Consider the following 12,394-nt stretch of genomic DNA (forward strand, 5'->3'; position numbering starts at 1 on the left):
CTCCAGTTTGGTGGTGATAAACAATTGTCCCCGGTGATGCAACAAATATTTACTCCAACCATTTGGTAAACATAATTAGCATTTAATTAAAATAAAATTGCCCATCGATAGACAAGCAATTTGTGATTTGATTATCAAAATCAAATAAGACCGCCGCCACAAAGCCTTTTCGCTTGTGCAAATAGCCGTGCCGCTGCAGAGCCACATAAATATACATGTAGCCATTGGCAATCGGGAACAGGACCGGATCGTATCCGGATCGGCGATAAGGTCCTCCATCGCTGGAACCATCTGATAACTGCGAAATATGTACGTTAAGTGTGCAATTGATTGGATTATGACCCTTTGCTGTGCGTATGGCATTTTATGGGTCAGTGATAGACGGCAAATTGATTTTGTTTTGGTTTGGTTTCGTTAGCCTCTATTTTTGGATGCGCCATTGCCACCTGTTGCTCCGAATTAGTTTTGCTGCCGCTGCACTTTGAGCAGGTGGTGCAAATCGAATTTAAAATTGCATTCCGCGCGTGGGAGGTGTACAAATATCAAGGGAAGAGATACTCCGCATGTTCAACTGAGATGCAACGAGGGAAGGTACATTTATTCGTTACAAAATAAGTAGAAAATTGTAGATAGACATTGGGACTTGGGTAATAATATTTAATCATTTTTAATTAAAACTGAAAGTATTTTAGGGACAATAAACAAGTGCACTGCCTTCCATAAAGGCCTGCTTATTGACCATCAACTTTTTGCGCTGCCCTCGCCATTTTCGCCTTTTTGTCGCTCAGATTGCTTTGTTATTTGTCAACCATTTATTATTGTTCAAATAAAACGTATCCGCCGCCCATATGGATCGTCGAAACACAATTGATTTATACGATGTGCAAAAGGTTGACAGTCGTCCCTTTACTGTAAGGAAATTACTGAACTTTAACAACCTTCTAAAACATTTCAAGATTACAAATGGCGAGGGTAATGACTGAAAATGAATACAAAGAATACGTCTTTAGATAACTTTAATGTTAAGAGTCTAGTTCAATTTAAATTAAATTAAATAAAATATGATTTAAATTGGTGTGAAATTGATTTTAGTTATACATAGGACTATTTTACCCGTCTTACAAAAATAAACCAACCATTAATAAATTTTTACATAACATGCGTTATACATGTTTTTATTTGGAGGATTAATATTGTAATGAGTATTTAAGGCTAGGCGTAGTAACTAAACAATTACATAACTGGAATGACAAAATCTATAGAGCTGTGAGTAGTATATGAACAATTTTGATAGAGCTGCAAGAGCTGAGCTGAGTTGCATACGAGGCGGCCGCACGAGGTGCCACTAAAGCTTGGTTACCCTCAACAATCATATCTAGGCTAAACTATATCGATTCAATTCACATAAATTACCTAAGACGAGTGTGGCTAGAGAAACGGGTTTGGCAGGCGAATCGAGTGGGTTACTCGATCCGTATGACCCCGGCTCCGACACCACCACTGTGTGCGCACATGGGCGGCATAAAGGTCCATTTGTCGGTCTCCGGATCGTACACCTCGACTGTAGACAAATTTGACTCGCCATCATAGCCGCCGATGGCCCACAGTTTGCCCATGTTGGCGGCCAGAGCCACCCGCGAGCGTTTGCAATTCATTGGTGTCACCAGCTTCCAGGTGTCCGTCTGAGGGTCGTAGCACTCTACGGATCGAAGGAATGAGTTGCCGCAGTAGCCGCCGCACACGTATATCTTTCCGTTCAGCGTGGCCACGCCCAGTCTACAGCGACGATTCAGCATGGGCGACATCTTAACCCAGACATCTTCGGCCTGGTCGTACCGCTCCACCGAATCGAATATGGACAACCCATCATGACCGCCAAGGGCGTAGACGTAGCCGTTCAATTGGGTAACTCCACCAGCCGAACGATATTTCATCATTTGAGCAACCTTCGGGTAGTGAAATTAAAGTTGGATCAGTTTTCTTACCCATCTGGGTTACATAGAATGTTTGTTTACTTACAGTCTTCCAAGTGTTAGACTTTGGATAGTAAACTTCAACGGTGTTGAGCGACGTGACGCCGTCGTAGCCGCCGCACACATAGATACAATCATCCAATGCGGCCACGCCCACGGCGCTGCGTTTGCAGAGCATGGCACAGCCCTGGGACCACTTGTTTTTGCGCGGGTCGTAGACCTCAACGGTGGACAGACGTTCGGTGCCATTGAATCCACCAAAGGCGTACAGCTTGCCATTCAGAACGGCCACACCCACGCGAGATCTGTCGAAAAATTGGCAATTAGTATGGGATAGAATAGAAATAAATGCTCCTCGCACACTCACCTCATCATGGACATTTGTTCGCCCATTTTCCATTTTTTGGTGAGCGGATCGTAAATCTCGACCGTGCTCACAGATTCCCCAGTGCTGGCCAGTCCTCCCACGGCGTATATTTGTCCGGTAAAGAACTCACCGGATCTCTGGCGCGTGCGAAAGCTCTGCAGCAGACCCCTGCGCTCGGGCATGAGGTGAAAGTCCTTGGCCTCGTCTAGGAGATCACGGCATTGGTGCGAGGATCGAATGAGTTCCTCGCGGGCCACACGGTCCGCCAGGAACTGAGGCGAGAGCAATGGCAAACGCACTGCAGCCAGGACCTGAGGAAAGAGCTCAGAGCGCTTGTCTTCTGCGTACTTGACCCACTTCATGCAGGCCTCGAAGATGACCTCCTCGGTGCGTACGTTGAGTTCGTCCCGGCGCATCAGCTCCAGCAATTGTTCGCAGTCCAGGGCGAGAAACTCCTCCGACTGCGAGACTTTGGCAAAGTTTTGATCAATATACTTGTCGGCAGCGTCGATTAGCTGCCGGCAGATCATGGAGTCGGCGAAGGTGCGGATTCCCAGGACATTGTGCGGATGAAAGCGGGAGATCAGGAAACTGGCACAGGCATCCCGCACGTTGGACAATTGCAGGAAGCTGGCGCCCACCATCAGGTTCTGCACATTCTGGTTGTCGATGCGCACTTGGCCGCTGTAAACATAGTTGATCAGACTCTCCAGGGCACTTGGCTCTATGGCGCTCTCCTTCATGGTGATCTCCTTGATCCGACTCTCTGCCATGTTGTTGGTGAACATCGCATAGAAATACGGGATGGTGGCCGCCAGCACAACGCGGTGCGCTGAGAAGGTCTGATCTTCAACCTGCAATAATTGGGATGGCATTTTATATTTAGACGCTAGATAATGAACGTATCTCTGAGCTGCGGGTGATTGAATGCCCCAGTCTGCACGCAAACAACCTTTAGGGTGACATCGCACAGCTTGCCCATCCTGCGGATTTCCTTGAACAGGGGGAAACTCTCGCCGAATAGCTTATCATGCTTGTAAACAAAGTATTGATCCTCCACTTGGCTATTATCACTCAAATCCATCACTTTAACGGATCAAGAAAATGATAAACAGTAGAGATGCCAAATGTTGCTTGTACTGCAGAGCTAGTGGTGGTCAGTGGTGAGCGGTCACATTAATCGATAGTTGAGGTTCCTTCGATAGTTGAACAACACCAATAGTAGTGAAACAAATTTATTGAATCATATTGTTTAATTTTAAAGGTAACGTTCTTGGACCAAAATGTAATTTCATAATACTTATTAAAAAGTTGAGCCCTTTTTATGCAACAGTGATAATTAAATCCTTAAAAAGCACATATTTTTAAGACAATATTATTCTTTCATTTAATTTTAATTAGTAATTTTTCCGTTTTTGCGTCACCTTCTTAAAAAAAGACGCTCATCACTAATTGGGCGGTGATGACAGCCCTATCAGCTGTTAGTGTGGCTGGAGTGTTTTCTTCGCTCGGATTGATTAAGGGTCCAAAAACATTTTCGAGTAATCTGGGTCGCTTGCTAATTGGAAAACCACTGATCTGAGTTAAGACATAAATGTTTGGACCGCTATTAAATGCAAGGATACGAAAATAGCAAGTAACATGGAAGCCGCATCACCGAGGGAAACCCAGGTGAGTAAAAAGGTGTCGCTAGAATTGATGATGACGTCTCATCTTGTTATTTGCATTTGCAGAAGAACCCGAATCCGATCGAGGCGCTGAGCAAAGATGAAATCATCAGCAAATACAAAGGCCTGCTCAACATCGCTAAAAAGGCGAAACAGGCAAAAGATGGTAAGTTTGATGGAGAGTTTCAGGGAATCTTCCAGAATAATGCAAGCCACTCTCTTTCAGAACTCACCGAGGAAAATCACCGACTCAAGGATGCCCTTAAACGGGCGGCGGAGAAGCAGAGCAGCCTGCCAGCCATGCAGGAAATGGTCCAGGACTTCACCGATAAGAACCTCATCCTCACCGAGGAAGTGAATAATCTGAAACGAAAGACCAAAGAGGATGCCGATCGACTGACGCAATTCGAGATCGAGAACGAGAGCCTAAAGCGCCAACTTGGGCGACTGAGTGATGAAAACGATGCCCTCCTTGCCAATGTGGATCGCATGGAAAAGGCTATGCAACAGGTCAATGCTCTGGGTAACGAGCAGCGCAAGAATCTGGAACTTTTGGAAGTGGACATTGCCAAAATTAAGGAAGCGGAGGCGGAAAACGCTAGTCTTCGCCAGCAAGTCGCCACGATGGAAGAAGAGTCGAGTGTGCTGCAGCAAAAGTACCAAAACATCAAGGAACTTAACTCTGAGCAACGCAAGAAGTTTAATTCTCTAAAGGACCGCTTCATTGATGTACACCGCAAGTTGAAGAACCTCAAGGAGTGCAAGTGCGTGCTGCTGGAAACGCAGCACGAGTACGCCGCATCCGTTTCCAAATGGCAGGTGGAGATTATCAAAGCTTCGCAACTGTTGTGCGCAAAGATGGCATCCCTGCAGGCCGAGAATGAAAAACTGAAGCTGAACAATGGAAAGTCAGACAATAATCCTCAAACAATTGACACTGGAATTGACCGCAAGCGCTTGCTGCAAAGAGTTCAGGAAATGGATCGGCTAGCCAAAATAGTGAAGCAGAAGCAAAAGAACCAAAGGAGCAATTTGAATGTGGAGTACCTACTTAAGAAGATAACCGCTCTCGAAGAGCTTGCAGTCATTATAAAGCAGCAGCATAGAATTGACAAGGAACAATTGATAAGTGTAACGAAGGAGCAGGAAAACACCAAAAATCACGCCAGGAACCTTAATGTAAGCTTATTCCAGACCAAGCTTGATCAAATGCAAAATCTGGTCAAAGTCATTGCAAAGGAGCGTGATAATCAGCAGAGGAAGTTGCAGGAGTTGGAAGCCATCTGCATAGAACTGCGCCAACACAACGAGGATTTGCTTACGCGATACCACCTCAAGGAGCAAGAGCATGGAGAGTTGCTAACGGAGATGCGGGAACTGAACGAGGCGCTCAAAGGACGCGGTGATGCCATTTCACGCCTTCAAGAACAGCACGAAGCGGAGGTCAAGCGACAACGAGACTTGGAGGCTCAACTATCTAATAGTCAGCAGGCGGCGCAGGAGAAGTTACAGAAGATCAAACAACTCCAGAGCCGTGTTGAGGAATTGGAGCAGGCGAATGCTGATGCCCAGAGTGATGTTCTGTCGACATCCACAATATCACGAGCCGAAGAACTAAGCCGCCTGCGTGAACTGGACGAAGGCTACGAGGAGAAGTACCATAAGCTCAGAGCCATAGCTGCCAAGCTGAAAAAGAAACTGCAGGAGCAGACGCAGCAGCTGAATGAAATGGAACAGAGCGGTGCCCTAAAGGAGGAGTTGGAGGCAATCAAGTTGGCACAGGCCCAACTGCAACAGGATTTAAATGCAGCTCGAGCTGAAAACCAGAAGCTAAAGTCCAAGGAGAAAGTAAAGCACTCCAGTGTCCTTAATTTGGAAATTGAAGCAGCTGAAAAATCCCTGAGCGAAGTTAGTGCGAAGCTGACAGCTAAGTCTAGCGAACTAGAAGCCGTTAAGGAATCACTGGCCAGCAAGGAAAACACCATCGTCCAGCTGCGCAAGGAGATCGCTATCCTAGAGGAGGCCAAAAACGGCGAAGCGGCCCACTCCCTAGAACTTAAGGAGCAGATTGATCGCATGCAGGTCCAGGTCAAAGACGCAGTTCACAGCAAGCAACAGGCGCTCACTCAGAACAAGGATTTGGAACATGGCGTTGAACAGGCCAAGCTCGAGGCGGAGCAATTGCGTCTCCAGCTGTCGGAGAGCGCCCAACAATACGAATCGAAGCTAAACACGGCCACCCAACAACTACTAAGCCAAACCCAGGAGCTGGAAATGCACCTGGCAGAGCAAAAGCGATTGGAGACGGCGCTTCGAAATGCGGAACGAGCTCTGGAGGACCTGCGAGTAGAGTACACCGAATACAAGTTGAAGGCACAGTCTGTGCTGCGCAAAAACCAAAATAAGGGCTCCAACCGCGAACAGGAGTTGGAAGAAGAGTTGGTTGCGCTTCGAGAGAGTGAACGCAATCTGCGCGCCAGCAACGATGGAAGAGCTGCCCGCCTGGCCCAGTTGGATAGTCAAATAGAGGAATTGCGACAGGATAACACTGATCTGCAAAAGCGTAGCAAAGAGCTCGTCTCTCTAGTTGACGAACTGCGTCAGCAAAACGACCTGCTGTCGCTAGAAAACCAACGCCAGTTGCAATTCCAACACGACCTGATGCAGCAGCATCGCCAGCAAGTTGATGAGCTGGACGCCGGGCACCAGTTGCAATTAACGCAGGTGCAGGAGCAACTGGAGGAAGCGCAAAAGATGCAAGCAAACGTCTCTCAGCATACCACTGCATCCGCCGCGAGCGTGGACACCAGTCCAGAGCAGGCAAAGATCGATTACTTGCTTATGGACCACGAAACAGGCTTGGATGGCCACGCTGGAGACGTCTCTCTGGCCCAACTGGCTGCTCAGCGAAAGATATCTACTGCCTCGAGACGTTCCCACGACTTCATGCCGCTTGACGAGCTGCTCAACACATCAATGAACCAAATAACCAGCGATACCGTGACTACCATCTCTAATTTCGGACGCAGCGTTTCGCAGCAGGAGGACGAGGAAGCGGAAATGGCCGCACGGGGAGACTTTTCCGTCCAAAGTGCCCAGCTTCAGGCCACAAAAGAACGCCTAAGCATCCAGGAAAGTCGTGTCAAGCACTTGACTGCCCTGTTGGCCGAAAACGAACAGGATTTGGCTAAACTGACCCAAATGAACGACATGCTCAAGGAAGAATTGCGCCGCCAAGAGCGCTCCGAGGAACGTGAACAACACATGCACAACTCCGAGTACTTGAAGAACGTCTTCTTAAAGGTGAGATCAGGAACGCAATAACTATATCCACGGGCTTAATCTATTTACTTTATAAACTTGCAGTTCCTTACGTTAAACAATGTCGATGAGCGGCAGCGCTTGGTTCCCGTGCTAAATACCATTCTCCGCCTGAGTCGCAACGAAATGGAAATGCTGAACTGTGTGGCCAAGGGACAGAAAGGTAACTACTAGCAGAAAAATTTAAATTTTAGTATGGTTTCTTGTATTAAGATATTGCTTTTAGTTTCTGCAGATGGTAGCAGTCGCAGCTGGACGGGATTCCTCACTGCGTGGAGTGGAGGAGGCAGTCCCAATAATAACAACTAGCGAACATCATAGGATATATAATATATAAATATTCGTCTTGTTGGATGCGGATAGTCGTCAGTCGTTGGGCAGTTGCATAGCATTCATTCTGTAAATCTTGTACAATTTCCCTTTTATATATAATGTATTTTAAAATTGCTCGTTGCTGTTTGGCACATCGTACTTTGTACACTCTTGTAATTTGTCCACACCCGTTGTGTTGAGTGCCCTATACAGCACCACCGGCAATATGCGCGTTGTAGATTGAAGAAAGCCTTTGCATATATTTAAAAACAATGTTTTTCAATGGTTTGTTTAATTTGAAATTCTATTACCATATAGATCAGACTATAAATCAGATGCATTGTCTATAAATTAGTATTCCATTATTTGTATTGTATGTACTATATATAAATAGGATCGGTATTTATGCTTACATTTACACTTTTAAACGGTGTATATTGTTTACACACAATATAAAATATCATTAACATAAATCTTACATAAATTTCATTAAAACCAAAAGTGAGTAATCAAGTTAAATAAAAATTCTGTCTTGGCGGAATACATATGCAGGTGAACGATTTGAATCGAAATGCGCCAAAAGATTAAAGATCACAAGTCGAATAACTACTTAAATACTAATCAGTATTGTGAGCCCGGATCGGATCCTATGCCAATCTATTGCCAAACGCCCGCATAGTTGCCCACCAAAGTCGCCGGCAGTGGTCCTCCTGCAGCGAAGAGGCGCATCCTAGTGCTGTCATAGCAGTGGGTGTAGATGGCGGGCACATACTTCACCTGCTGGAAGCCATCCATCTCATCCTCCGGATACTGAAATGTACAAAACAGTTAGGTGAATTGGTGTATTTTGTGGAACTGTAACCTCTTCACTTACCACAATTCCTTTGCTGCACTTGAGTGCGACTGTGCGCGAGGCATTCACACTGCTCTCCAAATACTTTCCGGCTCGAATGTCGTAGAATAGGAGCATGCCCAGACCCGTGCCAACGGTGAGCAGGTTACCTTCGAACGAAGTCGCCCGTATACCGCAGCCACTGTATCGAGATGTGATCTTCTTAATGGTTTGAAGGGTTCGGGCGTCCAAAAGGATGGTATAGGAACGGCATCCAACGGCATAAAGGCCGTCGCTGTGGTAGGCGATGCTCACGTTGTCCTGGCAGTTTGGCAGCTTTCGTGAGAGTGTCTGCTTGAAGGTCTCCGCATTGAAGATGTGAATGTATCCGTTCAGCGAGAGGGCGGCGATCTCCTTAAACTCCTTGTTGAAGCAAAGAGATCGAATCTGTAAAAGATCTTATTGATAAAATGGTTCTTTGATTTGATTTGCATTCATAAGCTCACCCTCTGGGCAGTGCGAACTTCCTTGACACTAAGGGGGTGGATGGTTGCGAATGTGGGACACGCTTCCTCGCCGCCATCTGGAAACTCCATGTGATCCTCGTTGATGCGCCACAGAGCCATGCGCGAGTCCTTCGATCCGGACACAAGAAACTGGTCATCCAGCCAGCACATGCCCATTATAAGGTCGCGGTGCCCACCCTCGCCCACACAGACGGGATCCAGCGTAGGCAGTCGGTAAACAGCAATATCGGAGGAGTTGCGCGCACCGGTGGCTAGGAAGGATCGGCTGGGCGACAGCTCGATGGCATGCAGGCCACCCTGGACCTCAGGATGGTTTGCCCGGCTATTTGAGAGCGTTGGGATGGCGTCCACCCGGCGCATGTTCACATCGTAGACGAGCAGTTTATTGCACTTGGTCCCGAAAACCACTTGTCGACTGCTCAGCCACTTGGAGCAGAAGACCTTGTTGATGTAGCCCAGACTAATCTGCGTCTCGCGCAGCATGTCGTGGGTTAGCACATAGCGGCTGGTGTACTCCACATTGACACTGCGACGCTGCAGAGGATGGTGGGACAAAGTTCACGTTAGCAATGCAAGTGGTGCGACTTCACAACATATACCCACATCTCGGAGTCCACTCTCCCGGCTGCGCAGGTAGTCGCACAGGTTGTAGGATGTGTTCAGGACCTCCTCCTGCTGTTGGGGCGTCTCCTCGTCGCTGCCGGAATCCTCGTAAGTAACAAAGTCGTCTGGTTTGTCCGGTTTTCGTCTACGCTCCTGTCGCATCGCCCGCTGCTTGGCCCTGCGCTCCTCCAGCCGCGAGGATACGTGGCAGGACGGATAGGTGCCCACGACGCTGTCGCGGATGGTTCTCACCATCCCGTTGAACATCTTAAGGTAATTGTTTAATCCGATTTGTTGTCTTTTGCTTTACGGGTTATCATCCGCAAACAAAAATGGTGGTGCGTAGACTACAGTGGAACTACTGGTTCGGAACTGAAGTTTGCTGAACCGATTGTTTTGCATTTAATGCAGAGATACAAATTAAGGGAAATAAAAATACAAGTGTTGACATTTTTCTATTTGGCACAATACTCGGCCGCTCTGGTTACCTGAATATATATATATATATAATAATATATATATAATATACAGTATTTATATAAAGTCGGATGTCGCACAAATGCGTTACACTATCGTTCATCCCTAACGATAGGCCATCGCTTTCACAAAGGGTTTTATCTATTCTCACGAAATCAGCTGTTGCGATTGAAGTGGTGACTTTGTTTGTAAATAAAATGAACTACAACGCCAAGCGAGTAATGCGACAGAACTCGGTTTGCGTGGGTTCCAACGACATGGCAGCGTCGCCGATAATGATTGGACCTGCCCCGCCCTCGGCGCCCAGCACGCCGCAACTGCAGACCACCGAGGACATCAAGCCACTGCTTGTGCAGCGCCAAGTGATTCTGCTGCAAAGTGGAAGCATACCGACGAATCCCTCGCCACAGCAGATCAACCTAGCTGGACATAATGTAGCCGGTGGTGCCAGCGGGAGCAACGTTGCCAACGTTCTCATTCCGGATGATGCACCTGTCTCACTGCTCACAGAGATTGCGGATATCATGCGAAGCTTCGGCGACAGCGATCAGCCCAGGACGGGAAGTGTCAAGCTGGTGGAGCAGATCCTGCAGCAGCAGCTGCGCGGCATCTTCAATGAGGCTTCGCTGGTGGCCATGCGGCGGAAACAGAATCCCTGCCCGTCGCAGGCGGACTTTGAGTTCCTGATGCGCAACCATCCGGTGAAGATAGCTCGGATGCGAAAGCACCTCAAGGATATGCGCATACTCAAAAGGTTCCTTAGTATCCGCACGGGAAGGCCGCAGGACTTCATGGACGACTTGGAGCAGCAGGAGGAGGACGAGGAGCTGGCCATCGATGTGTACGAGCTACACGACGAGGACCGAATGCGAAGATTATTCCGCGCAGATCGGATATCGCAGATCCTTACGGGCCAGCAATACCTGGAGTTCAATGAGGCGCGCAAGACGTCATTCTACTGCCGCCATGGGGAGAAGATCAAGAACAAGTTCCGCCGCTTTCTGGACCTGCCCGCGGACCTTCGCATCCCAACGCCGACAATGAACATTTTGGCCTATCTGGCGCATGAGACCATTGCCGCCATTGTCGACTATTCGATCCTGACGCGCCTGAACTCGGACAACCGTGCGACCGAGCCCTACAGCCGAGTGACCTCCGCCGGAGGCAGTCCGGCTATGATGCACGTCTGTCCGGAGGTCACACAGGGTCGCGGCATGGAGGTGGTCAAGCCAATCAGTGTACCGGAGATCCACGAGGCCATGCGCCGTTTCCGGCAAATGAGCAGCCGTAAGATTGGGCGGTATCGCAACTCTTGCGACATCGATTTCCGGCGCAGTTTTCTAGCCATTTAAGTTTTAATGATCTTAATATCCTCGCCTATTTTTATTTGCGTCAATTATTGATTTTATTCACAAAAAATAGACTGTACAATTAATTCATTTAAAGTAATTCAATCCCCAACAATTAACGCGCTCTACATTTTAATTATACAAATTATAAAATAAAGCAATTTTGGCTCGTTAAAAAAGTTTTTTCCTGAGAGGTCAAGAACAACTAGGCATATTCATTAATTCAATTTGCCTGTGGCACATATCCTGGCCTTTGAGGCTGCGACTAAAAGACAGAAAAACGCACTCCAATTACGGACGGGTGAATCTGCCTCGCATGGAGCCGATAAATTGAAGCGGTAAACGAAGTTGAAACTGGCACCGACAGATAAATAAAAGCGCAATAAAGAAATTTGCCGACAGGCGCACTCGCACGTGTGCCACACAGACGGAGCGAAGGAGAAGGACCAGCAAGGATGCCGCAGGATTGCAGGAGAGACTGCAGCATAAGGCATTAAGAGAAGCAACTCGCGAACGCACTTAATAATCAACTTCCTGTTGTGCATATAAATGTGTGTGACACGCATAGCAACGAAGGGTAAAGGGGTTAAAATTCATTCCGCAGTTATGGGTGGCGGGTTTCATTCTGTCTTTTGCCGTGAATTGAAAAGGATTAAGAATTATTGCTCAATGTCACTTGAACTTTTAATATATGTACATATGTGCAATTGTGGTCATGATTGTATAGCAAAGGCAAAATCCAAATCTTTTCCAAAAACCTTTTTAAAATAACTTTTAAAAACCATTTATTTGAAATTTTTCTTATTCCTATCACCCGCTTGTTTATCTGATAACATGCGGTCCGAAATTTGACTTAAAATCGATGCACCTTTAAAGGTATCCTCTTGTTATTTTCTTCGGTGGGATATCCTAGTTTAATCGGATCTTAATGTTGATTGCTCTGTGCTGCAGATGTAATTCCAACGG

General features: G+C 47.1%; 4 protein-coding genes across 7 annotated transcripts; 2 read left to right on the forward strand and 2 right to left on the reverse strand.

Annotated features, from left to right (window-relative positions):
• Positions 1 to 526: 526 nt before the first annotated feature.
• KLHL18 (Kelch like family member 18) lies at positions 527 to 3,485 on the reverse strand. Of its 3 annotated transcripts, NM_001275565.1 has the most exons (5): positions 3,293 to 3,485; positions 2,341 to 3,194; positions 2,020 to 2,278; positions 1,414 to 1,946; positions 527 to 979 (listed from the first exon to the last, which is right to left on the reverse strand). In NM_001275565.1, exons 1-4 carry the CDS (start codon positions 3,422 to 3,424, stop codon positions 1,464 to 1,466), a joined length of 1,728 nt encoding a protein of 575 aa, NP_001262494.1. In that variant the 5' UTR covers positions 3,425 to 3,485; the 3' UTR covers positions 527 to 979; positions 1,414 to 1,463. The 3 variants fall into 3 exon arrangements, with proteins under 3 accessions (NP_001262494.1, NP_650143.1, NP_731664.1); NM_141886.3 differs by lacking the exon at positions 527 to 979 and having other exon boundaries at positions 1,152 to 1,946; NM_169446.2 differs by lacking the exon at positions 527 to 979 and having other exon boundaries at positions 1,152 to 1,946; positions 2,341 to 3,485.
• Positions 3,486 to 3,822: 337 nt separating this feature from the next.
• On the forward strand, positions 3,823 to 8,110 carry GCC185 (GRIP and coiled-coil domain containing 185 kDa). The gene is made up of 5 exons (NM_001104285.2): positions 3,823 to 4,011; positions 4,074 to 4,173; positions 4,234 to 7,310; positions 7,374 to 7,491; positions 7,555 to 8,110. Exons 1-5 carry the CDS (start codon positions 3,982 to 3,984, stop codon positions 7,635 to 7,637), a joined length of 3,408 nt encoding a protein of 1,135 aa, NP_001097755.1. The 5' UTR covers positions 3,823 to 3,981; the 3' UTR covers positions 7,638 to 8,110.
• DCAF12 (DDB1 and CUL4 associated factor 12) lies at positions 7,994 to 10,082 on the reverse strand. 2 transcript variants are annotated; one of them, NM_001275566.1, is made up of 4 exons: positions 9,603 to 10,082; positions 8,979 to 9,533; positions 8,515 to 8,919; positions 7,994 to 8,450 (listed from the first exon to the last, which is right to left on the reverse strand). In NM_001275566.1, exons 1-4 carry the CDS (start codon positions 9,867 to 9,869, stop codon positions 8,298 to 8,300), a joined length of 1,380 nt encoding a protein of 459 aa, NP_001262495.1. In that variant the 5' UTR covers positions 9,870 to 10,082; the 3' UTR covers positions 7,994 to 8,297. The 2 variants fall into 2 exon arrangements, with proteins under 2 accessions (NP_001262495.1, NP_650145.1); NM_141888.5 differs by having other exon boundaries at positions 9,603 to 9,968.
• Positions 10,083 to 10,206: 124 nt separating this feature from the next.
• Spt3 lies at positions 10,207 to 11,601 on the forward strand. The gene has a single exon (NM_141889.4). The coding sequence runs from the start codon at positions 10,277 to 10,279 to the stop codon at positions 11,429 to 11,431; it is 1,155 nt and encodes a 384-aa protein (NP_650146.1). The 5' UTR covers positions 10,207 to 10,276; the 3' UTR covers positions 11,432 to 11,601.
• The last annotated feature ends 793 nt before the right edge of the window (positions 11,602 to 12,394 follow it).

Source organism: Drosophila melanogaster, chromosome 3R (genome assembly GCF_000001215.4).
Source record: "Drosophila melanogaster chromosome 3R".
Taxonomy (NCBI): Eukaryota; Metazoa; Arthropoda; class Insecta; order Diptera; family Drosophilidae; genus Drosophila; species Drosophila melanogaster.

Bases quoted from the DNA above. Each gene is read 5' to 3' on its own strand.
- KLHL18 (NM_001275565.1), bottom strand. From the start codon at position 3,424: ATGGATTTGAGTGATAATAGCCAAGTGGAGGATCAATACTTTGTTTAC. The intron at 3,195-3,292 runs GTTGTTTGCGTG...CAATTATTGCAG, and splicing joins TGTGCGATGTCACCCTAAAG to GTTGAAGATCAGACCTTCTC. The intron at 1,947-2,019 runs GTAAGTAAACAA...CACTACCCGAAG, and splicing joins AGTCTAACACTTGGAAGACT to GTTGCTCAAATGATGAAATA.
- GCC185 (NM_001104285.2), top strand. From the start codon at position 3,982: ATGGAAGCCGCATCACCGAGGGAAACCCAG. The intron at 4,174-4,233 runs GTAAGTTTGATG...ACTCTCTTTCAG, and splicing joins GGCGAAACAGGCAAAAGATG to AACTCACCGAGGAAAATCAC. The intron at 7,492-7,554 runs GTAACTACTAGC...TATTGCTTTTAG, and splicing joins TGTGGCCAAGGGACAGAAAG to TTTCTGCAGATGGTAGCAGT.
- DCAF12 (NM_001275566.1), bottom strand. From the start codon at position 9,869: ATGTTCAACGGGATGGTGAGAACCATCCGCGACAGCGTCGTGGGCACC. The intron at 9,534-9,602 runs GTGGGTATATGT...CATCCTCTGCAG, and splicing joins GGGAGAGTGGACTCCGAGAT to CGTCGCAGTGTCAATGTGGA. The intron at 8,451-8,514 runs GTAAGTGAAGAG...TGTACATTTCAG, and splicing joins AGTGCAGCAAAGGAATTGTG to TATCCGGAGGATGAGATGGA.
- Spt3 (NM_141889.4), top strand. From the start codon at position 10,277: ATGAACTACAACGCCAAGCGAGTAATGCGACAGAACTCGGTTTGCGTG.